The sequence below is a fragment of the Arachis hypogaea genome, chromosome 6 (genome assembly GCF_003086295.3).
Source record: "Arachis hypogaea cultivar Tifrunner chromosome 6, arahy.Tifrunner.gnm2.J5K5, whole genome shotgun sequence".
NCBI classification, from domain to species: Eukaryota; Viridiplantae; Streptophyta; class Magnoliopsida; order Fabales; family Fabaceae; genus Arachis; species Arachis hypogaea.
Genome location: NC_092041.1, coordinates 117,801,008 through 117,827,423, shown reverse-complemented (window position 1 = coordinate 117,827,423; position 26,416 = coordinate 117,801,008). Strand labels below are relative to the sequence as shown.

The following is a 26,416-nucleotide window of genomic DNA, read 5'->3' as shown; positions in this document are numbered from 1 at the left end:
TCGGGGATGGTTATTTTTATGCCGAATGCGGATTGTTATTTACGATCTGAATGTTTAATGTAGTAGATATGCAGATGGTTATTTTAATGAGTATTAAGATGATAAGTTTATTAGACTTGTTTGAAGTATACAGATTTAACATTTTTAGGGGTTATTTTAATGAGTATTAGGATGATTAGTTTATTAGACTTGTTTGAAGTATACAATTTAACATTTTGTTTGAAGTATACAGATTTAACATTTTTAGGGGTAATCAAATTTATTTATAACTGGATGGTTGTTTTAATTGGATGAGTCATGGCGATGTTGGAGCTAGAGGGGTGGTTACAGTGCTGTTGGGGTTGCTGAGGGGTCAGGCGCTACTAGAAATTGGTAACGGGTAGGAAATGATTTGAATTTGAAATTGGAGGTTAAAGTCTTTTGTTATTAGTGTTTTTTTGTTGCTATTCATGTATGCTTTCTTTAACTCGCAGCAATCATGATTGCTAAGGGAAAATAATTATCTTACTTGTCTATGAAATTTTGAAAATAGGAGTTCATGTCCGAAATCGAGTTCAAAATTTAGGAGTAAACTCCTGCGAGTTTGTGAGTTGTGCCTTAAAAATACTCGAATTCTCGAATTCTGACATGTTAATTGAGTGAACTAAGCGTTAAACTAGTTGAATAAATCTTAGACTTGATTGAACATTGACTATTTATGATCACATTTCGTGGCTTGAGTTTAGTGTTTGTTTGGATTCCATTATCTTGATAAAAAAGTAAAAATATTAAAAAATAAAAAACATCTTTTTTTAAGAAGCTGCCATTTATATTTTTTTAAAAGATCTTTTTTTTTAAAAAAGATATTTTCATGTAATAAATAAAGTTATATCCAAATATAATTGATAAATAAAAAGATCTTTTTACATGAGATATTCAAACATAAAATTACTTTTATTTTTCAATAAAATCTTAAAAAAAATAACTCGAAAAACAAACTCTTTATTATGTAAAGAATGAAGAGAATTAAGGATTTTATTGGAGAAAAATGTCAAGAGATAAATATATCAAATAGGTAGATACAAATATTAAGTACTTTCATACAATGGTGATAATTAAAAGTAGAAGAAAATAGATAGTGAAACTCAGAGTGGGAAAAAATAAAATAAAATAGATAGTGAAACTCAGAGTGGGAAAAAATAAAATAAAAAAGATTTTTCTAGAATTTATATAAGATACTATGTCAAATATTAAAATACAAGAAGGAAAAAATAAAATAAAAAAGATTTTTCAAGAATTTAGACAAGATACTATGTCAAATATTAAAATACAAGAAGGTATTTTTAACAAAATCACTACAGAACAAGCTGTTGATTTAAAGAGATCTCACTACTAGAAGAGATCAAAGAGATAGCGCGGGTTGTGGTTCTTGCATATTGAGGTTTTTTTGTAATTTTTTTTGCCAAAACCTAACTTCCTCCAACCTAATTTACATGAGTATGAAGATAAAAATTGAATATTTTGAATTATATTTATGTTATTTTGGAGACAATATTTATAATTATGTTTTAGATTATGCTTATTTTGCTTTTAAGAGAATATTTATATTTATATTTTGAATGAAAATTTGGTTTATAATTATATTTAATAGATATTTATAATTACAAAGACTTTAATGTTTGTGAATATAAAAAATATAATTTTTTATGCCATTAGAAATTATAAATTTATTAATATGGTTGTGAAATTATATATATTACGTAGTAGTTAATAGTAAAAAGAAAAAAGAGAAGCTTTGGCGGGTTTAGCCCGCCAGTCCACAATTAGATGGGGCGGACTAGGATTCTAGGACTGCTTTATTAGGCGGGGCGGACTTCCCCGCTTGTCACTCCTATCCTTGTCTCAAAACCATCTAGTATGGTTGGTTGGTAGCATTTACAAAATTATCTTAAGGATTCTTGTGAACAGGATGAGAAAGTGATGAGTGGATTGATCCGAGAGGTGCAATCGGCGTTTATTCCAGGATAGGCAAATTTTAGATGGGGGCGTTAATAAGTTGCGGAACTGTAGCATGGTTGAGGAAAGCTAAAAAGGAAGGTATAATTGTGAAGTTTGATTTCATTCACCGTTTTCTTTTCATTTTTGTGGCAGAGGTGTTAAATAAAATGTTGAAATAAGGCTAGAGATTTAAATTTGATCATAGGTCTGAAAGTGGAAAAAGATAGTATTAGGCTGATTCGTTTACAATTCACAGATGATGGTATCCTGTTCTGTCCTCTTAATTGAGAAATTTATCGAAAAATCCTGACGTGCTTTGGTAGAATGCATGGGCTTGTTCGTTTACAATATTATATAAACAACTATCAGATATTCAAATGAGCAATATTATTACACTAGCGGCTTATGGAAAGTAATATGAATTTAAGTTCAAACATATAATAATTCAAATTTTTTAACAATACAAACTCTAATAATATTGATACGGTTCAAAATTGGTTAGCATGTCGGTATTAGAGTAGTGATTTATTTTTGGAACGTAACCGTGGTAAGGAATAACCGAATAAGAATTCAACAAGTTTAAACCAGTAAATAGCAGTTAAAAATATTAGGTGATCACCGTTCAAGACATCATGCGTAAAAATGGTTAGATTATTTAACATTTTTAACTTATTTTTATCTATAATTTCATTAATTTGTGTCAATTTAATTATATGTAAATATAGCTATTTTTTTTCTTTTAATAAGAAGAGAAGAAGTCTTCCAAACATTAAAAAGATCCAAAACGACCAACCGTTTTTACTTTTCTAAAATTTTCTTTTTTTTTCTTTCTCTTTTTTTTCTTTCTCTTTTCACTGTGTCTGAACATTGAACGAAACAACACGCGCTTAGTTCTCTTTCTTTCTCTAGCACTTTACTATCTCCTCGTCGTAGTAGCTTCGAGATCGGAAAATGGCCAAACCGAGTGCCGACGATGGCGAGCTCCGGCGGGCATGCACGGCGGCGATTGAGGATCCCCACCAGAAGATCGTGATGGCGATCAGAGTAGCGAAATCCCACGGGATCTTGGGAAAATCTTCCAAGCTTGGCCGCCAGATGGCGAAGCCAAGGGTTCTTGCTCTCTCCAGTAATTAATTCTTCACTTCACTGTTAGATTTAACTATACAAACCTTGATTCAAAACACTTTGCCCTTTTTTTTCTCCCTTCAAAATTATTCATGTATGCTTTCTTCAACTTGCAGCAATCATGCTTGCTGCTCTGACTTTGGGGGGAAAATAATTATCTTACTTGTCTAAGATTTCGCTGTTCTTTTAAGCTTTCCAAATAGGAGTTCAGGTCCGAAATCGAGTTCAAAATTTAGGAGTAAACTCCTGCGAGTTTGCGAGTTGTGCCTTACTATTCATGTGTCGTTAGGCTCCACGAGCTTAGGTGAAATCTCGAATTTGATTACATTCAGAATATGTTGGAGTTTGGCTATTCTGGCTTGAGCTTCTTTGACCGTTAAAAAGATTCGAATTCTCAAATTCTGACATGTTACTTGAGTGGACTAAGCGGTGAACTAGTTGAATAAAACTTAGAGTTGATTGAACATTGACTATTTATGACCACATTTTGTGGCTTGGATTTAGTTCTGTAAGAATTAAGAGGATTGAGGATTTTATGTTGCGTTAGCTTAGTTTGTAAGTTTGCATAATGGTTTTGATGAAATGATATGATAGAACAAGTGATTGTGTATGTACATTTAGTTGTGTTGCTCCCGTTAGGGTTTGTTAGATTTCTATGTGTTGTTTGTGACAGCATGCTATTTCCTGCAGTGCAATCAAAAGGTCAGAGGACAACAGCATTTCTTCATGTTTTGAAGTATTCTACGGGAGGAGTTCTTGAGGTATTTGTTCTTCTGAAGCTGTTACAAATACATATATTCTCATGTTTCACTACCTATATTCCCGTATTAGGTTAGGTGTAGCCGTGTAGGTTATTTATTGTAGGTTATGAGATCATGATCACTACTTCAAGATGAAACATTAGGGAACAAAAATGTTGTAATTTTATCACTTTGGTGAAACTTGAAATCATTTCCAACACTATGGAGGAGTGATTATTCAACAATGTAAACAAGTGTAAAAACCATTGAACCTAAAAGTAAGTTGTTGGGGCACAAGGCACAATTATCTTATCCGTAAGAGTAAGAACTGCAAAGTTCAGTTTCGCAAAACTTATGTCTGACTCATTTTTGTGAAGAATATGTTCCCCGTAATGCTACAAGCCTGTTATGGAGGTTTTATTATATTTTACTACTGTCAATAAAAGTTTATGTACTTGCAGCCTGCTAAACTATACAAGCTGAAGTACCTCTCAAAAGTGGAAGTTTTGACAAATGACCCCAGTGGATGTACATTTACGCTGGTAAAATTTAAAATTTCCAAAATGGACCAGATCTTTATGTTCTAATTAGAAACATATTGTTCTTAGTTATGAGCATAAAAGCAACATCAGAGCAACCGTAATGAATGTATGTTTTTGTAGGGATTTGATAACCTCAGAAGCCAGAGCGTGGCTCCTCCTCAGTGGACAATGCGCAATATTGATGACAGGTACTACCTTTGAGGGAAATGAGGACTTAAACATGGATTATTTAGTGCTTGGGATCTGTTTTAGGAAATGGAAGTTTTCTCATTGGTTCTCTACTTTTCTTGTAGGAATCGCCTCCTTCTTCGCATCCTGAACACATGCAAAGATGTTTTGGGTCGCCTCCCTAAGGTTGTTGGTATAGATGTTGTTGAGATGGCTCTTTGGGCTAAGGTACATCTGATGATGATCTACTATCTAAATCAAAGTGCTTTCTTCACTCTATTCCATGAGTACTTTTTTGCTTCATTGGCTTGGTTACTGTATATTCTGTTTTACAATTCGTGTAGTGATTAATTGCAGTTAATTTTGCAAAATGTGAAATAGGAAAATACACCCACGGCTCCTGCTCAGAGTAAAGTTCGAGATGGTGTTCCTGTTGCTTCTGCTGTTTCTGAGACGGAATTGAAAGTCAATGTCGAAAAGGAACTTGTCTCCCAGGCAGAGGAAGAGGACATGGAGGCTCTTTTGGGAACGTAGGTGCTATTCTTCTTTGTCTTAAATGTTCAATTGAAGTTAAATATGATGTGTAAGATTATCGAAAAAGTGTTGGCCTCTGTTTTCGTGTCTTCTGACAAAAAATGTATGTTGTTGGACTTGGATCCATGTAATTCAATTTTATTAATTAAATTACATCTTTCACAATGGCAATGCAGTTATGTCATAGGTGTTGGTGAAGCTGAGGCATTTTCTGAAAGGTTGAAGAGAGAGCTTCAAGCTCTAGAAGCAGCAAACGTGCATGCCATTTTAGAAAGTGAACCTTTGATGGATGGGGTAATAATGTCATTTCAATATTTTATAGTAGCTTACTTCTCTGATCTACGAGTTCAAATGGCCAAACCTAGGTTGTCTAAACTATCACTTCAACTAGCAGTCTAGCAGTTTGACAGGCATCAAAGTGTACTTTATTATTAATAACAATTTGGATTCTTGACTTCTGTACAAAGTTTAGCCAGCTTCTCTGATTCCATGCCTGATTAAAAGATTCAAATTGTGCTGACATTCTAAGTTGGAACAAGATCTAATTATTGTCGCTTAATCTGTTAGAGCTGCTGTGATATGATAATTGATAAGTGATAACACTGATCAGAAAATGCAATTGATTGTCACAAATCCCCATGTTTCTGATTCATCATTTCCTCAATAATTATATTATGTTATATGAAGGGGCTCAATAATTATATTATGTTATATGAAGGGGTTCTACTTCATACTAATTTTTGCCTTGCAGGTGATGCAAGGACTTGAGTCAGCAACAAATTGTGTGGATGACATGGATGAATGGTTAAACATATTTAACGTGAAACTCCGGCACATGAGAGAGGACATTGAATCAGTAAGGGCTTGTACCCTGCAAGTTTCAAATAGTTTTCCTAACCTCAAGTTATTTTGTGATTGTAAAGTAGTGCTTGCTGAAGTCATGGTTCATTTGTTTAGTTTTCTTTGCCCCTTTGTTAATGCAAGGCGGCTTATGGTAAAAGTGATTCTACAACAAAAATCTTCTGTATAATTGGAAAAGCTGAAATTTAACCCTTCTGGAAGGTTACTCTCTTCAGCTTCTACAAAATTAAAAAATATAAATAATTTTTTTCCCTGCTTACAATAAAGTAAACATGCTAATGATTTTAGTTATTTTACCTTTAGTGTTGTATGAGTAGCTCATATTTATTTCTATCTTAAAAATCAGTTCCAAGGGTATTTACTAGATTATGTAGTGGCAATAAATTCCATTTCAGAAGTTCTTAAAAAGTACTGATATCTTTATTTTCTCTTAATAACTTATCTGATGTCCAGATAGAATCCCGCAATAACAAATTGGTAATGCAATCGGTGAACAACAAATCTCTTATTGAGGAGCTCGATAAGCTTCTTGAAGGATTGAATGTCCCTCCAGAGGTATGTCTTAAATAGGTGAACTATATTATACGTTAAGTCTGATGAACTTCGTTATCATGTGTTTATTTGTTGGATGCAGTATGCATCAAGTTTGACAGGAGGTTCATTTGATGAAGCTAGAATGCTTCAGAATGTAGAAGCATGTGAATGGTTGACTGGTGCCTTACGTGGTCTTGAAGCGCCTAATCTAGACCCTGCATATGCAAATATGAGAGCTGTAAGTCCTCTCTCTTACTTTTCTTTTGTTAAAATAAGTCTGTCATTGTTTAACCTTTTGGGAAACAGAATTATTGTGGAATATGAATGCTTGTTTGTTATTTTTCAGCAAGGTATTATGTGCAAACTTAGGCTTAGGTATACTTTTAGTACCTGTAAAATATAGGTCATTTTGATTTTTGTTTTTTAAACCCCGGTCCATCTAGATTTTGGTTCTTATAAATATTTTAAGAGTATGTTAAACCTTAAAAATATGAAACTTTGTTTTGTTTTTATTATAAATATTTTCTAAATCTTCTTTGACTTAACATTATCATTCAACACAAAATCCAAGTGATAAGGGCCGAAAATCTAATATTGAAAAAAGAGACCAAAACCAAAGTAACTCATATTTATAGGGATCAAAAACATATTTAAGGCGACAAACTTATGAAGGTAACAAATGTGTGATTTTTGTTCATTGCTGACTACCATTTTGATTGGAGAGAATTTCTATGAGAGCACTATGAATTTGGTATCCCAAAGCTTGTTTTGTAACAGACCTAAAAATCATCTACTTTGTGGTGGTTCATGCTACCTAACACAGGTTAAAGAGAAGCGTGCAGAACTTGAAAAATTAAAAACTACTTTTGTTAGGAGAGCATCAGAATTCTTGAGGAATTACTTTGCTAGTTTGGTGGATTTCATGATAAGTGATAAAAGCTACTTCTCTCAGGTATTTTTGTAAATTCCTTATAGAACCAAACTTTCGGCTTCTTCGGCAACTTTTGTTTTTAAAATCTCTGTCTGCTTTCTCAAAACAGCGAGGACAGTTGAAGAGGCCTGATCATGCGGATTTGCGGTACAAATGCAGGACATATGCACGTCTCTTGCAACACTTGAAGGTTAAATTGTGGACGACTTGTGATATTTTGTCAAATCGTATTTGCTGAGTCTTTTTTAATGCTTTCTCCCTGAAATATCTTTTTATGAACTTGCAGAGTCTTGACAAGAATTGCTTGGGTCCATTGAGAAAAGCTTATTGCAGTTCTCTAAATTTGCTTCTTCGCCGAGAGGTCTGTTATAAACCACATTGCTTTATGTTTCTTAATCCTGGCATTAACATTCTTGATATGGCTTGCTCTTTTATCGTTGTTTAACAAGTTAGCACTATGTATTATAGAAGGTACTACATTCCGTAAAAAGTAATTGTCCTGTTCTTAATATGCACATGGGTTAAGTAAAACATCAATACTAGAGTATGTTGAAAAAAAAAAATTAGTCATTGTTGTTTAGAGTTTATCAATAGATGGTTATTTGTGGAAAAAATAAAATCTGTTTAACGTGAGCACTTAGATTTAATATAATAATAAAGATGGAAAGGGAAACAAAAAGAAAAAAAAGAAAGGAAGGAAAAGAAAAAGAAAAGAAAAGGAAATGCCAAAGTCGGACCATTTTATGAGATCCCCTTAAGAGATTAAGTTTATCCATTTAAATATGAATTTATATTTAAACTGTTTTTTTATGCTTTGATATGCATATAGAGTCTGAAGTTCATGCATTCTTTTGCAGGCTCGTGAATTTGCAAATGAACTTCGTGCTAGTACTAAAGCATCTAGGAACCCCACGGTTTGGCTTGAAGGTTCTACAGGTTCTGGTCAGAATGTCAATGCCACTGACACTTCAACAGTCTCTGATGCTTACGCAAAGATGCTAACAATTTTTATCCCACTTCTGGTGGATGAGGTAATTGATATTCTTTCATTTTCAAAAAATAGTTTATAATCTTTCGACTCTATAGTTCTTCATTGTTCTTAAACTGCAGAGTTCATTTTTTGCACACTTCATGTGCTTTGAAGTTCCTACGCTTGTTCCTCCAGGAGGTGTTGTTAATGGTAATAAACCTGAATATGATGACGATGATGATTTAGGAATTATGGACATTGATGACAATGACAGTAAATCTGGTATGCGTTCTGGACTTTCTTAGCATAGCCTTCCTGTACTTTGTAGTTATATTTCATAAATTTTAGTTTGATTGTCCTCTTTCATTTTTCCCCAAAATTTGACATTTCTCTATTTTGTAGGTAAAAATTCTGCCGAGCTTGCAGCTTTAAACGAATCACTTCAGGATTTGCTTGATGGAATTCAAGTATGTGTCAAACATATTCTATATCACTTAGCATGTTTACTGTGCTTCTGATATTTGTGAGGCTTAAGGGATCTAGAATCACTCAATATTACATTATAATCATGTCGAAAGAAACACAAATAGTATTTTTCCCTTGTGATAATCATGATATATATTGATCTCTCAGTCTCTTAACAGTATTTTTATGATTTCAGGAAGACTTCTACGCGGTTGTAGATTGGGCATACAAGATTGATCCCTTGCGCTGCATATCAATGCATGGAATAACGGAACGATATCTTTCTGGTCAGAAAGCTGATGCAGCAGGATTTGTACGCCTTTTGCTTGGTGACCTAGAGGCTCGTATATCTATGCAGTTTGGCCGTGTATGTGACAAAATTCATGAAGACCAATTTTACCACATACATTTAGAATATTGATGTTCTGAAAAATAAAATCATTTTTTTGGAAATGTATTTTTGCAGTTTGTTGATGAAGCTTGCCATCAAATTGAAAGGAATGAACGCAATGTTCGCCAAGTTGGTGTCCTATCCTACATTCCCAGGTAAAATGGATTCTTGTATTTATCTTTATATGTATACGGATTAGGATTTTGTTGACTTTGGTGTGAGGATTTAGATTGTAAATATTTTTGGTGATCCTAAATTCTAGTTAGCATCTTTAATATTTTTTAAATATTGCATCTTATAATATTTAAACAAGTGTGAGCCAGGGGTGCATGTTTCCACTTGCATGAAAATCACGCATTAATATCAATATTAGTTGGTGACTAGTAAAACATACTTACCATAGTGTTGTACTCCATCAACCTAAGTTAAAACTAGTAGATTGACATGCACGAAATGGAAGTGTTGATCAATCCACATTTTTTACTTTTAGGTATAATCTAAAATTATTACTTATCTTCATTAAAAGAGTTGGAATTTAATTGAGTAAGCTTATTTCTCTTTTCGTCCACTTAATATCTCCCTTCATATTTTTTTTTTCTTTCTATTTTATCTCTTGACTTTCTCTAACTTGTGGATTAAAAGAAAAGGAAGAGAGAGAATTCGGACATCAAAAGGTTGGTATAATTCGATTGTGAGATTGGTTGAGATGTTTCTACTTTATCCTCACTACATGATATAATAGTTTTTGTCTAGGCAGCAGTCAGAAGTTTTAGCTGTCATTCTTAAGCTATTTACTGTAGTAGTGCATTTTCTATATATCTTAACTCCAAAATCTTTAATTATGATTGATATTAAGTGGTTTTTCATTGTGTTGTATAGATTTGCAACCCTGGCAACTCGGATGGAGCAGTATATTCAGGGACAGTCTAGGGATTTGGTAGACCAGGCATACACAAAATTTGTAAGTGATTTGCTAAAAACTTTGTATAGTTTTATGATGTCCGATTCAATTTTCTGCGAAAGTTCTAGTTAAGGATTACTTTCAAGCACCTGCTCTTCAAAGATGATTAGGTTAATTGCCCAGTTTTAAATGTTCACTTGGATTAAGAAAATAATTAAAAGTGTATTGAAGTTACAAGAAGTTAAAATTATCTGACTAAATTACCCATAATTATTTTTTCTACTTATTATCTCCCTTGCATTATATCCTTGTTTCACTTGATTGATTAGTGGTATACTTAGAGGAAAAAATATTTAGTTATCTAAATTTTCTAATTTCAGTTTTTGTCGGAACAATATTTCAAAAGTGGTTAATTATTTCCAATTGGAGGGAGTACCCCAAATAAAATTTATGGAAACCATACAATGAGTAACCTGTCTTGAAAATCCAGTGTAGCACATGTCCTAACCTTTGTTTGCATACAATGGTGGAAATGTTACTTTGACAGGTTAGCATAATGTTTGCGACTTTGGAAAAAATAGCACAAACAGATCCAAAGTATGCTGATATTTTTCTCTTAGAGAACTATGCCGCCTTTCAAAATAGGCAAGTTTTTCATTTCCCTGTGCCAAGAAGCAGCTTTGATACTTTGTTTTATTTTCAACTTGTTGATGATGTTGATTTTATTAAAGAAATCCAAATGCCACATTTCAAACATTGTTTGTTCATTTTATACAGTTTGTATGACCTTGCCAACATTGTGCCTACTTTGGCTAAGTTTTATCACCAGGCTAGTGAAGCCTATGAGCAAGCTTGTACGCGCCATATTAGCATGATAATCTATTATGTGAGTAACTTGTTATCTATTTTCTATCATTTTCTATACCATTGCTTGAGTTGATGATCCAACTCATTATTTCTCCTTTCTTCTTTTCCTTTGAATTAGCAATTCGAGCGCCTTTTTCAATTTCATCGGAGGATTGAGGACTTGATGTTCACAGTTGCACCTGAGGAGGTTAGTGTTTATAGTTCTTTTTTGTTAATCTTTCATAAACTACTGTAGTAAAGCAACTTCATCTGTCTTGAATTCTTGCATGTATTTTGCTCATCATGGAGTTTGCTCATATAACTGTAGAGTCACTAATCACTTTTTAAGTTTTCATTGAGCTTGCCCAAGTACATCTTGGTTACACACTCCATCCATGAATGTGCCCTTTAAGGTTGTAACTCGAGTTGATAAATTATTAAATTGGTTCAAATGCTGAAAAATTTTAGTTTATGTTGACTATATTTTTCCTTGCCTCTTTCCGTTATATTAGTTTTACTACAGTATACTTAACTGGGGTTATAGCTATAAGGATAAAACTGGAAAAAAATGTACTCTTCATAGATATTCACAACTGACAAATGATCTTAAGAGAAATTATTTTTTGCTGAAAAAACACTTATTCAAAGCACTATATTTGTGTATATTTGTCCGTACATCTTGGTTATATGGATTTAATAGTTAGCAGACTTTACACCGAAATCATGAACATTTGCCTTTTAAAATTCATAAAAATCTTATGTTCTTCTGTTAAAAAAATGGCAACAATTTCAGATTCCTTTCCAACTCGGGCTATCAAAGATGGATCTTCGAAAGATGCTAAAATCCAGTTTATCGGGGGTAAGGTGATTCTTATCTTCCATTTAAGCACCTCTCGGCTCGCATATACTTAACCTGTGAATCGTCTTTCCTGTTCTATTCAGGTTGACAAGTCCATTGCTGCAATGTACAAGAAATTGCAGAAGAACTTGACTTCAGAAGAACTATTACCCTCCTTATGGGATAAATGCAAGGTAATGGAGCAAATACTTATAGTAAGAAAAGACCTATTATATGTAGGAAACAGCCCAAATTATAATTGGCCAACAATGCCCAAATTAATGGAGTAAATATTTCAATACCAAATTTGAAACTGCTTTAGTTTGGATGGCACAATGTATAGCAAATTAGCAAGATCAGATAGAGTTAACTTTTTATGTTGTGTGTGTTTTTTTTACAATAACTTGTAATCAAATTCTCTCACAGAAACAAAATTAGTTAACTTTCACAACAGAAAAAGGAAATACCTTTATATACATGATAGTTCATAGAAAGCCTCAGGAAAGATTTTAGTACTAAGAACATCATGTATGCAAGTGAACAATTTTCTTACTACTTCCTCAAAATTATTGCAGAAGGAATTTGTTGACAAGTACGAAAGTTTTGCACAACTTGTGGCTAAGATTTACCCTAATGAGAATATCCCTTCGGTAACAGAGATGAGAGAACTTTTAGCCTCCATGTAAAGGTGTGTGTATGTATATATAACGCTATGTTGCCATCTTATGTTGAGTTGCAATGTGTCAGTTCAACTATTTTATTTAATTTTATTTATTCAATAAGTCATTATTTTTTGTAGTTCTAATTTATATTGAAGCAAGCATTTTAATGCATCATCAAGGGAATGGTATGAATGAATATCTTTGCTAAGTGGCCAACGTAATTACCATTCCTTAGCATCTAATGCTTCTTTAAACTAGCTTATTTTATGATATATGTTATTATGCTAAGAAAAATTTATTTCGTGCAATGCATCAGTTCAAGAAGCTAGTTAGAATTACTTATCATCTCTTAATATAATAAGTTTTTTCATATATGGTGAGCAAGCTATATCTTAATCCGAACATGGTAGATATCAGTTGTTGAGTTCTAGACATAATATGGCTTAATGCAACTTATTAAGTGAGAGTATGGATGAATATGAAATTATCCTAGTTTGTGTAATTCAACTCCTGCCAAATATCGAATCTTTATGTTTCTCCAAGATATGATGGATTAAATTCCTTGTCTATCTGTTTATAATTTTATATATATAACAACATTACCAATAATAATTCTAGTTTGACTTTTTCCTAGTTGCCCCGTTCCCACGTGAAGTCGCCACCGTTGTTAGATAATTTATTTTTATCAATATAATTCAAACATATATAGCGACGACTATAATAAATTTAATGTTGTTAACTAACTAAAAATATGCAAGCAAAAGTTGTTTTAGCAGACTCCAATACTCCTATAAGCTAAACTCGTTTTATTATTGTTATTTTCGTATAAATTAAATTATGTAGTTGATTACGTTGTTAGTACATGATTAATCATGTGATTATGTGACAAGTGGTGATTGACAGCACACATTTGCGTACATGATTAGATTTATGCTGCTCAAAGATTATATTCTTCCAAAGATTTGGTAGGTAAAAGCAATCCATTAGACTATGCACCCCCAAGAGAACTTTATTAAAAAAGTGTTAATTTTAAATATTTAAGTACTACGATCACTGTTAAACACCTTTATATTAGACTTCAATCATATTAGATCTATATTAAAATCAATACTACTATAAAATATATATTAAAAATAAATTAAATTATATATTTATTTATACATGAATACATTATAATTGATTTTAGTATGTCAATAATTTTAATTTGACAAAAGATTAAAAATAAAATAACTAGGCAACAGGTACTTTTAATTTTTTTTTTTTGGTGATCTTGTTTCTTTTATTAATAGACTTTTTAATCCTAAAAATTTTGATATTATACCATAAAATTACTTCTCTTAAGTTTAAACTTATAACAGAAGGAATATATTAATGTATACAAGAGTGGATTGGGAAAAAATATGGAAAATATTATGCCAATTTATGTTCCAAAAATTAACATTAATTTTTATATCTTGCTATAATCCATAATATATCTGATACAGATACGAGGTTGTTGGTCTTAAAAATCAATCAGATTACTAGCTCCGTTGGCTTACATTATTAAAATTTTTAGTATTATTTCGTTTGTTATGTAATTTATGTTATTACATGTTGATAGATAATATATATGTTCAAAAATTAATAATTAGGATATGAAAATTGAAACTGTCTGCGTCTCGATAGAGGAAATGGTATTGGAAACATAAAACTGTTGATGGAAGACATAATTTATTAGTGGGAGGCAATAATTGAAGGATAATTTGGGCACATTTGTTTCATGCCAAATAGGAATAGTATCAAATTAGCAATAACGAACGAAATATATTCATTTCCATACTTCGAAACTTTTTTAAATAAACTTCAGCATCATTATTTTATACATTTTGAGTGGTGGGAGTAAAATAGCACTGTTGTTAGTGGATGAATTTCTTCGGAGAAATCATTCATGCAACTTTCTCTCTCAAGGTACACTTGATTCTAATGCAACATCAAATTTAAAGATATAAACTGTAGGTAATTGAGGTGCCTTTTATACCATTTTTATTAATCCATTGTATCAAAATATATAATGCATGATTCACCTTGATTCCAAATTATTATATTATAGCACTTGCCACATATATAATTCAAACAAACTGATGACCGATATTATTTTTATTTTCTCTATTCCTCTCTTTTTTGTTTTGTTTTCCCCATATCACATCCATCGTTCTCAACAATTTGTTTCTGTATAAAAAAATGTATGAGATAGATAGTGGCGGGTATTTTTGGCCGGCAGTGAGAACTGAGTTTTATATTAGACCTTTTAAAGTTGAATGAAACTTGGAACGTAGCGAGAAAGTATGAGAACTAATTAAGAATGAGAATGTGTTGTTGTGTGTGCCTCATTTTGACTTTGACCTCTGAAAAAGCATCTGAGAATGGACGGAAAAGCAATCTTGGAGGCTAATTTTTTTTGGATATTACAGTAGGAAGAGTGTAATACATTAATTTGATGTAATGCATTGATACGAAAGTTTTCAATATCATAAAAAATCGTGACTTACGATTTTAGAAAGAGACAAAAATTGTGAAAATGAGATTAACGATTTTAAGTAAGACAATTTTTTTTTTTAGAATTTCTACAACCATGAAATCATTGATTGTTAATCTAAAGCTTTTTATATTGTTCCTCTTCACTCAAATCGTTGGTAACGACTTTAAACAACACTAACGATTTTTTTTAAACCGATTATGAGTCTCATAGTTAGGCATTACACACCCAAAATTTTATTAATACGTATTACACAACTGTAATGAGCATATAAAAAATAATTAGCATGAATTTATATATATTTATAAAGCTAGGAGTGAAATTTAAATCCAAAATCTTTAAATAAAGATAAAAAAAAATTATGTCATTTAAGTGATAGTTTGTTGGTATCTCAATCGTATTCTTTTAATTTAATTTGTAATTTCATTAGGTATGCCTAATAAGGGTCTAATAACTCATTCACTATTTATAATTTCTACAAAATTAATTTAAACATAAACTTTGTAGTTATCATTTCGTGTACCCTTTTGCAATTGAAGTTTGATAATAAGTTAAGAATTAATCCAAATTGGAGAGTGGAATTAATTCAACTATACCCACGAAGAGCATGAGGTTCAAAGTTCAAACCTAATTGGAGAGCTTCCACCTTCTTTCCTGTAGAGTCAACATGAGAGAATCTTTAGTTAAGGCTTTTACGTATTCTACATACTAGTACTATATTTTCAATAATTGTAGTGTTGTAATGTAATTACTAATTACTAACTAGAAATTAAACTAGACAAAAATACATAATGTGGATGATTATAATTAAAAAAAATAACGATTATACTATGTGTATATTAAAATTAGTTATTAAAATTAACTACCAGTATAAAATATATTATAAATACATATTGAAAATAAATTAAATTGCACGTATATTTATACATAAATATATTAATGACTGATTTAAATAGTTGATTTTAGTATATAAATAACATTTTAAAAAAAATAATAATAAGACTATTAGCCAATATGGTGGACCCAGCAAACCCGGTTGATGTCAAGGAAGTGATAGTTCTTTTAATTCTTCGATCTTTTGGTTCTTCTCCAAAGAAACTTGACAAAAATGTAGGCACATTCAAAGATTCAGAATCAGGTTGTGGCTTGAGATTTTCGACTTGATTAGTCCATTATCCATATATATATATATATATATATATATATATATATATATATATATATATATATATATATATATAGTATTCTCTAATCTCTGGTCTAACCACCGTGCATGCATGAAGAATAATTAATGGAGATAAAGATGAGATAATTGATCCCCTGTACTACTTGTAATTAATAAGGCTATTAATTAGTTTGTCTTAATAAACACATATTTTCCATTAATACATATACTAATTATTAGGTTACTAGCACACGCTTAACACTCGTGTTATGGATATTTGCTAAAACGAGTTTAATTTACTTATAAAGCATTCAAATGTGAACATGAGATTAGGATGGTTTTGGTCTCTATTCATATTTATTACAAGAAAAGAGAACTATTTTGACATGATTTTTCTTAACGGCCATAATTAAAGATAAAAATTAATATATATTTTTGATAAATATTATAAATGTCAAATTTTTTATGTTTTTTTATGAATAATTTAATTGTAAAAAATTACTCCTCAATTTTGATACTTATTTATTTTCAACTTATTCTATTATTCTTTTTTTTCGTTGAGCTCCGTTAATTTTAGCATCACACTACTCTCAATTTAGTATCATATTACTCATTCTTCATCTTTAATCTCAGTTTATTCTTCAGTTTCAAGATTTCATATCATTCTTTGTTAAAAATTTTTGTTGAGAATTTTTTATGGTCAATAACTGTCAAAATAAATAGTATTTTTTACGATTAATAAGTATCACAAAAAACATATTCTCAAATTTTTCTAATAAATTATTTTTGACGGCCAATATTTATCAAAATAAGATTTAAACTTTTTTTATAATTACTTATATGTTAAAAATATTATTTTTGACAAAACTTTTATTAACATATTTTCAAAGTTAAAATAGTATCAAAATTTATTTTTTTGATGAATTTTAATTTTTTTTGACACATAATAATCCTAAAAAATAGTCTATATTGTTGTAGTGATTATGGGAAAAAAATGAAAAAAATAATTAATTACTTTATTCGGAATTTGGATTAAATGTGGAATGCCTTAATAATAGAGGCTTAGATTTAATTATTTAACAATCATATGATATAGATTTCTATTTGATAAACATATATAATGTGAATATGTAACATTGATCTTTATTAGAGATAATGTATTGATGTTTTTTTTTTTTTAATACTCTCGATACATGATAGTACTAGATTTATAGGTTCTTAAGAGTGATTCGGATATATATTTTTTAGTCAATTTTATAGACTAATCTGAATATATTTATGATATTATGTAATTATTAATTATATATACGTATAATTATATGCTACATATACACAAAAAATTAATTATTAAATAGTTATTGATATAAATTATATTGTAAAGACGAAATATATATTAAAAATAAGTTAAACAATATATATTTAATTATTTATACATAAATATATAATTATTAATTTAATAATTAATTTTTTGTGTATAAATAATATTTTTTATATACATATGCCGGTATAAAAAATAGTATGCAACAAGATTACGATGTGAACATGTAAAAAAAATAATTTGTTTTGGCTTAATTAAGCTTTAAATATTATGTTAAGGCTCAACTATGGAAACAAAAAAAAAGGTATAGAAAGGGAGAAAAGAATTAATAATATACTGAGCTGATGATATCATGTTCATATATGATAACAAAATAAAAGATTCAATCACTCAGAGCTGGCTTCTAAGTCAGTTTAAAATTATTTTATTTTATATTAATTTTTTATTTTATGTTTTTTAATTATTACTTTAAAAATTAAGTAATTTTAGATATAATAAATATATATTTATAAATATTATATACATAAAATTATAAATATTAAGTTAAATAAAATAATTTTAAATTCTTATATCTTTAATATTACTAATATATAATATACTTCTAAATTATTTATAATACGGGAGTAAAAAAAAGCCTATTGGCTGCTTTTCATAGAGAATATTCTAATTTCTAACTAACTACACATTATATATTATCATCATTCTACTAAAAAATTAATTAAGAATAAAATCAACTCCAGCTAATTACTTAAAAAATAAGTTCGCTACAAAAAAAAAACTTTCATTTTTTTTTTGAATTTTAAAATTAAAAATTAAAAAAATTAACTTAATTCACTTATATTGTAGTTAGTGCCTAAACTTTTTCTTATTATAATAGCATTAGCAAAATAATCTATTATATTCCATCGGTTTTCAAGGCACTATAATTTATTTTTGTTGAGTGCATTATTATCTTATTTATCTATATGCTATGTGACCAAACTAGATTTATAACAAGTGGCACTACTAGTATAACCCTTTTCCAATATTTTGAACATAAAAATGCAAGTGACTCAAATGTGAAATAGTTTGAAGAGATGGAACCATTCTTATTTATCCTGTAACTACTAAATAGAGTAAAATCCAAATTAAACCAAACATGGGATAAATAGATACATATATATATATATATATATATATATATATATATATATATATATATATATATATATCTTCCATATTTTCAGACACATATGTAACACGGCATTGCCTATCTTGAAAGAATGAATGCCACATTCCAAAGATACAAAGGTTCTATCCCAATATGATAGAGACAATAGGCAACATCACCAAAAGTTTTTAGAGCACTACTTTCATTCCAAAAATAACCTTTCATAATGCGACTTGCACTAATACCATTATATTTTTATGACACGTTTCTTTTTTTATAAAAAGATGTTTTATAAACACAAAAATTAATTACTAAACTAGTCATTATATATTTTTAATAGAATAATTAATTATCAAAATAAATAAACTTTTTTATAATAGAATAATCAAATATATTCCTATCAAAATATTCAATATATATTTTTAATAGAATAATTAATTATCAAAATAAATAAACTTTTTTATAATAGAATAATCAAATATATTCCCATCAAAATAATCAAACTTTTTATGAATATCAAATGTTGTCCACTTATAAATCACTACTTTATCTTTGTTTTTTATTTGTATTTTTATTATAAATGTGAATTGAATTTGACTATATTATTTATAAATTTAATTAAATTATAAATGTGAATACAAAATTATTGTAAATTTTTATACAGATGACTAGTTTTTAGTATTTATGTAAATTGCAACATGATTTGAGTTACACCGATTTCATCAATCCAATAATGATTAGCATTAGAGGATAAAATCGACCTAGGAAATAATCTAATTATAATATGTCAAAATAACCTAATATCTAAATAAATAAAATAAAATAAATCCTGACATCATTAATCCAATATGATTATTAGAGGATAAGATCGAGTTTCATAATAAATGTAGGACAATAATTTCTTATCCATAAACAGTACAGTTTTATATTGAAATTTCATTGGATACTTTATCATCAGAAACAAATTTACTTAAAATAAATAAAATTATTTAAACAGTAAAACTCTCTCTTTTTAGTTTTAACATATTTGTATACCTAAATATTATAGTATACCCTAAACCAACTAAACTACTAGTTTGTTAGTGCAAAAAAATTATCATAACTCCTAGTGCTACATAATGTTCAATAGTCTCCCACTGCATATTAAAAATCTACCACTAAAGCTTATTTTTAAAATTTTTACTCTCAATTGTGGGAAAAAAATATGTATCCATTTAGAATTTTTCTAATAAAAATAAGAATATACATCCAACCAAATAAGAGCACTTTTTAATTTAGATGTGGGAGGAAAAATGATGTAAAATACAGATATCGAATTTATAGATATTTTATACAATTATGGTATCAGGAGTAAAAATCAGATCATTTAATTTGTGTTTAAAAAATTAAAAATTGATTTGTGTACTCTAAATTTTTTAATTTTTTAAATATAAATCGGAGGGTTCGATTATCTTCATCAAAATTTAAATTTTCTCTTCCACACTAATCGGACTGTCCGATTAGTAACCTTAATTTCTTTTTAAAAAAAATGCGGATGATCCAATTTTTTTATTCTTGTTTCAGAAAAAATTATTCCCACATCTATGTACACCTATATTTTTCACAATAAAACACAATATACACATGCTTCTCATATCTAAAAAATGAGCTAGTATTGATCACAAAATATAAAAGTTACTGATGCCTAAATTTTCTCAATATAAAAAGCCTTCTTATTATAATAAAACCTACATTTATAATCCATAAGGCAAACAAAATATTAGATGCTTTTTTGGGAGGCACAGTCCACGCACAACCAAATGAAATGATAGCAAAAGCTCAATTAATTAAAGCACAAGTTACACGATTCCTAAAGTCCAGCACTATTATATTTTGGGCAAAATGGAAGAGGCTATGCATTTTTTCTTCAAATGGTTATCCAAACAGCTCCCTCCCCTAAATTTCAATCATATAAAATCCCCACATAGCCATCTTCTTTTCTCAAGCGGTACCGGTTAGACCATTCCATCACCCACCTACCCTCCCATCTCTTATTTTGATTACTCTCCCAAATCCCAAACCTTCTTCCTGAACCTTGAATACAGTCCTAAGCTCCATAGTTCTAAGAAAAAAACATGACATCATCAACATTGCCATCTTCTCTATTCCTCCAACTAGATTTCCCATCAATAAGGGCGACAACTTCCAACAAGCTCTCACTTCCATCAACAAACTCAAACCGCTCTTCTTTCCATGTATTTCCAATCCGGGCTTCCGTGTCGGAGAGACCGACACCGTCAGTATCGGTTCCTCCAACACGCAAGCCCGGACAAACAAATTCTTTACCAAGTGAGCCAACCATCAACAACCTACCGATGAGGAAGATCCCGGGGGACCTTGGGATCCCAATAATCGGTCCTTTAAAAGACCGTCAGGATTACTTCTACAACCAAGGGCGTGACGAGTTTTTCAAATCAAGAATCCAAAAATATCAGTCAACCGTTTTCCGCGCCAACATGCCACCTGGACCGTTCATCTCAAACTCACCAAACGTCGTCGTTTTGCTCGACGCCAAGTCTTTTCCCACGCTTTTTGACGTCTCGAAAGTCGAAAAGCGTGACGTGTTCACGGGAACCTACATGCCGTCGACTGAACTCACCGGCGGTTACAGAGTCCTCGCTTACCTGGATCCTTCAGAAGCAAAACACGGCCTTCTGAAAAGGTTAATGTTTTTTCTCTTGAAATCGCGTCGTGAAAACGTGATTCCTGAGTTCCGTTCAAGCTACACGGAGTTCTTCGAGTCCTTGGAATCAGAGCTTTCTGAGAAAGGAAAAGCCGATTTTGCCCTCGCGAACGATCAAGCAGCTTTTAACTTCTTAGCGCGATCGCTCTTCGGTTCAAACCCCGGCGACACCGAACTCGGTACGGACGGGCCAGGAATCGTTCAGAAGTGGGTTCTGTTTCAACTCAGTCCGATTCTGCGACTCGGTTTGCCTCAGTTCATCGAAGATTCTGTTTTCCACAACTTCCGTCTTCCGCCGAAGTTAATCAAGAAGCAGTACCAGAGGCTCTACGATTTCTTCTACGAATCTTCGGGATTCATGCTGGATGAAGGTGAGAGATTGGGAATCTCGAGAGAGGAAGCGTGCCATAACCTAGTTTTTGCGACGTGCTTCAATTCGTTCGGAGGCATGAAGCTGTTCTTCCCAAACGTGATGAAGTGGATCGGGAGGGCGGGGGTGAAGTTGCACGCGCGGCTTGCAGCGGAGATTAGGGCGGCGGTGAAGGAGGCCGGTGGAGAGGTTACGATGGCGACTATGGAGAAGATGGAGCTAATGAAGTCGGTGGTGTACGAGGCGCTTAGGATTGATCCGCCTGTGCCGTTGCAGTATGGCAAAGCCAAACGGGACTTGGTCATTGAAAGCCATGAACATGCTTTTCAGGTAATTAATTCATTAATTAACTAGTAATTATTATCGCTAATTACTATCAAATTTAACAATCTATTCCTTTGATAGTAATAGTTTGTTTTGTAATAATAAAAAATGAGCAATGCTAGGAGGCCCGCAGTTTTTGTGATTGTTAGCCATCAACTAGCCATCAATGATGATTTGATGGTATGAGATTGGTGTGAGATTTCATCCAATGATTCACCTTTTTCTGCTGGTTACATGCTGGCCAAAATTCAACAAAACTGCTGGTCCCTAAACTTTTCCATAAAAAATTATATGAATAGATAAATATCTAATCATTAAAAAAAATAAATTTTATTTGATGCAGAGTACACTAGCTTTTTTTATTAGAATATTATAATTGTTTATTTGATTAATCTAATCATTAAAAAAAATTATTTGATGCAGAGTAGACTAGCTTTTTTTATTAGAATATTATAATTGTTTTTGTATAAAAAATTTGTTTAGTTAAAATTTTAATAAATTTTAATATGAATTGTTTTATTAAACTTTTTTCGTCAGTTAATTAAGGTTAGCAAAACTGCCATGAGCTGGTAAAAGATTCCATTACCTGTTAACAACTCAAAATAAATGTCTAGAATTAAAATGTTATTATGTATATATATATATATATTTGTATATAAATATATTTGTAGTTTAATTTATTTTAAATATGTATTTTATATTTTAATATAAAATTTATTTTATGTTAAAAAATTAAAATAAAAAATAATACGTAATATTTAATGAATGAGAGTACAAAAACACTTAAGAATTTGTCTTTTTTTTTTAATATAAAGTGGATACTTCTACAGCTAAAGTGGTGAGTTGTGTTTGTGTTTTTATCATTTAACTAATAAACTAACGGTTTATTGTTGACATGGGTTAGGTGAAAGCAGGGGAAATGCTATTTGGGTACCAACCATTTGCAACCAAAGATCCAAAGATTTTCGACAGAGCCGAGGAATTTGTTGGGGACAGGTTCATGGGAGAGGAAGGGGAGAAGTTGTTGAAGTATGTCATTTGGTCCAATGGTCCTGAAACCGAAAATCCCAGTGTTTCCAACAAGCAATGTGCTGGGAAGGATTTTGTTGTGCTTGTTTCAAGGCTTCTTGTTGTTGAACTCTTTCTTCGTTATGATTCCTTTGAGATTCAAGTTGGAACTTCACCTTTGGGCTCTAAGATTACCCTCACTTCTCTCAAGAGAGCTAGCTTCTAAATCTTCTAATAATTCAATTTTAATTCTTGTATTTATTAGAATTTTTATTTTTATTTTCATTTTGGTGTTAATCCTATATATATTCTTATGGTATATCAATGGCTAATTAAAGAGATGAAGATCTAAGCTATTTCTTGTATTGATTTTGTATAGTATTTTGATTTTATGTTATTGAATTTAGGGTCAATAAATCTAAAAGGTATGGTCCCCATGTTGGACTTTTAATATAGATATAGGGAATTAGATTAGTGTCATATTGGAACATAAAGTGGTGTAATAATAGAACCTTTGTGGGTCATCATGTAACCCACTCAAGTAGTGGGTATTACATGCTGCTGCAGTCATTGACAATGTGCTCTCTAATATTTATTGAGGCAATGCTTTTTTTATTATTAAACTCCTCACAAAAATATTTAATTTAATTATGTACGAATTATTTTAAAATTTTATAAATATTTGGGTGTCACTTCAATGATTTACTTAACAGGACAATAAGCAGTGAGAAAAGTAAGCAAACGTCACAAATATATGGAGGATATAGTGCCTTATTATGTAGTGCATTAGATGGATAGGGAAAGTTTGTTTGGATAAATTTAGGGAAGTGCTGGTGCTATTGTTTCTCCAAAGAGAAATATTTGATAACAAAAAATAGTTAAAAATAGTCAAAAATAGTCTAATAAATTTAAGGTTTTTATTTTTTTAATATTTTTTTTTTTTTTTTGTAAATATTATTTTTTAAAAGTCATATTAGTTATATTTGATAAAAATAATTAAAAATTACTTTTATAATTTAAAATATTATATTAAATATAAATATAAAAAATAAAATATTAATTAAGATACAAAGTTATATAAGAACTTTTAATTTAAAAAATATAAATAAATTGTAAATAATATCTCTATAAATGTTCTTAAAAGTACAAGCATTTACACTTTTGAATTTATCAAATACAAAATAGAGTATTTTTGTAATGTCTACAATTTTTTATTTTGTTTAAATTATCTAAACAATCCCATGAGTATTAAAACAGCTGATTCAATTTAGTAAGTTGTTAAAATTTCTTGACTTAATATTTTGAAAAGTGATCTTCCACAAAATAAACCGAATATACCCTTAATTATTTTCAATTTTGCATATGTTGTGAGACTATAGCACATGTGATATTCAATAACTTTCCCTTGTTAAAGCACCATGATGGAAAAAAAAAATTTAAAACCCGTTTTTCATTTCTTAAGTTGGTGACTTCTGTGGTGGCCATGTTTTGTGGTGGCTAAGTATGACTATAGTTGACTGACTAATAAAATTAGAATACATATATAAAAAACAATAACTAATGTATCCCTCCAAAGTAAACAGGTAGTCCAAGAAACATCACTGCAATGGTAGAATAGTAATTACAAATTACAGGTCTTAGAACGATTTTTTTTAATGAATTGAGCTTTGAGTGAAATGAACAATAAAAAAAATGGAACTAGAGTGAAATATTCTAAAAATGTAGTCAAAATAAAAGAAAATAGTAATTGGACATTCAGTAAATTAAATGGTTAGAATGTGGTTTAAAAAAAAAGAGTTGATACAAAATAAAGTAATAAGCATTGTATCATATTATACAGTCCAAAAATAACAGTAAACATTGTAATACCTAATGCTCAAAGGTTCCATGATAAACAACAATAAAATAGTAAAAATTATTAATTAAAATTAAAAAACTGCTACTAGTAATATTATACTTATACAATTGCAAATCTTTAACATTTTTTTAATAAAGTAAAATGCATAAATAACATTAGCATGTTAAATTTGGGATTATTTAAGTTAAGAAGCTATGTATTTGTGATTAATGGTATCAGAAGTAATAATATTCATGGTGTAGTCAAAATAATTTAGATCAAAAGGTTTGAGTATTTAGAGATTAGGGATTATAATAAATTAAATTTAAAAGTTGTTAAGTTAAGAATTTAAGATTTAAGATTTAAAAGGTATATATATGATTCACGTTTTCATATCTAAATTATTTAATTTTATTAGTAATAAAATTAATGTACATTTTTTTATTGTTCTCATAAATAACAATCTTTTTCTTTTATTTTAATTGTTCTCATAGCATATTTAAAATATAAGTAATATATTGTAGATAAAAAAAATGAATCATCTGTGTGGTTAGCGTTTACGATAATTAGCATAATTATACAAATTTTAGGGTTTATATTTAATTATAAAGATTAAAATTTATTTTGGGCAAACAAAAAAAATAGTTGCAAATATAGAGGATATGTAGTTCTTCTATTTATTAATTAAGTAATTTATAATTAATTAAATATCATTTGTAATAATATTAGTTTATGGTTTTCAATTTCTCACATAAAATTTAATTTCGTTACTTTTTTTAGTGTTTAGTATAAAATTCTTTGCTTACAAGTTACAATAATAATTTTTTAACGATTTTCATGGTTCTTAAAATATCTATGAAATATAAATAATGTATCGTAGATTAAAAAATAACGGGATCATTTTATAGTTAGCGATTATGATAATTAACTTAATCATTAGATTTTAAAATTTACCAACTAAGAGAGAATTTACTCTTTTTTTGTAAATGTTAAAGACTTATAATTATATAAACATAGTATAGATTTTCACACTTCACTATTTAAGATTTTGTTTTACAAATGTTATCAATGGTAACGACTTTCTTCATTTTAATTAATATTTTTATTTTAATATTATTACAAATGATAACAATTGTTTATAATAGATTCTTGAGCATTAGACATTACAATGTTTATTATTTTTATTTTCGTACTGCATACAATATTTACTACTTTATTTTGCATCATCTCTTTTTTTTTTTAACCAGTTCTAGGTATTTAATTTACTGAGTATTCAATTACTATATATTTCGTCTTACTTTGACACACATTTTTTGAAATATACTATTATAATTTTATTTTTTTGTTTGTTGTCCATTTCACTCAAAGCCCAATCCATAAAAAAAAATAGTTTTAGGACATGTGATTACTACTCTGCCATTGTGGTCATATTTCGATTCTTGAAATTAGTTATATCCTAGCCAACTTTTTCATACATGTATCTTAATCTTATTGGCCAATCAACTATAGATAACCTTAGCCA

General features: G+C 29.8%; 2 protein-coding genes across 2 annotated transcripts; both read left to right on the top strand.

Moving 5' to 3' along the window:
• Positions 1–2,745: 2,745 nt before the first annotated feature.
• LOC112756210 (exocyst complex component SEC3A) lies at positions 2,746–12,693 on the top strand. The gene is made up of 25 exons (XM_025804679.3): positions 2,746–3,103; positions 3,793–3,863; positions 4,304–4,384; positions 4,505–4,572; positions 4,678–4,780; positions 4,934–5,082; positions 5,263–5,380; positions 5,838–5,942; positions 6,401–6,502; positions 6,582–6,719; positions 7,305–7,433; positions 7,522–7,602; positions 7,699–7,773; positions 8,270–8,443; positions 8,523–8,664; positions 8,785–8,849; positions 9,044–9,214; positions 9,314–9,393; positions 10,118–10,199; positions 10,687–10,784; positions 10,917–11,025; positions 11,125–11,193; positions 11,779–11,844; positions 11,928–12,017; positions 12,399–12,693. The coding sequence occupies exons 1-25, from the start codon at positions 2,929–2,931 to the stop codon at positions 12,507–12,509; spliced, it is 2,652 nt and encodes an 883-aa protein (XP_025660464.1). The 5' UTR covers positions 2,746–2,928; the 3' UTR covers positions 12,510–12,693.
• Positions 12,694–20,272: 7,579 nt separating this feature from the next.
• On the top strand, positions 20,273–23,422 carry LOC112756209 (allene oxide synthase 1, chloroplastic-like). The gene is made up of 2 exons (XM_025804678.3): positions 20,273–22,055; positions 22,954–23,422. The coding sequence occupies exons 1-2, from the start codon at positions 20,748–20,750 to the stop codon at positions 23,281–23,283; spliced, it is 1,638 nt and encodes a 545-aa protein (XP_025660463.1). The 5' UTR covers positions 20,273–20,747; the 3' UTR covers positions 23,284–23,422.
• Positions 23,423–26,416: the final 2,994 nt, after the last annotated feature.

What these genes read in the sequence shown, in the direction of transcription:
- LOC112756210 (XM_025804679.3), top strand. Translation starts at nt 2,929, where the DNA reads ATGGCCAAACCGAGTGCCGACGATGGCGAGCTCCGGCGGGCATGCACG. An exon ending in CTACGGGAGGAGTTCTTGAG is followed by an intron (nt 3,864 to 4,303) that starts GTATTTGTTCTT and finishes ATGTACTTGCAG; the next exon opens with CCTGCTAAACTATACAAGCT. An exon ending in CCTTATGGGATAAATGCAAG is followed by an intron (nt 12,018 to 12,398) that starts GTAATGGAGCAA and finishes AAATTATTGCAG; the next exon opens with AAGGAATTTGTTGACAAGTA.
- LOC112756209 (XM_025804678.3), top strand. Translation starts at nt 20,748, where the DNA reads ATGACATCATCAACATTGCCATCTTCTCTATTCCTCCAACTAGATTTC. An exon ending in GCCATGAACATGCTTTTCAG is followed by an intron (nt 22,056 to 22,953) that starts GTAATTAATTCA and finishes GACATGGGTTAG; the next exon opens with GTGAAAGCAGGGGAAATGCT.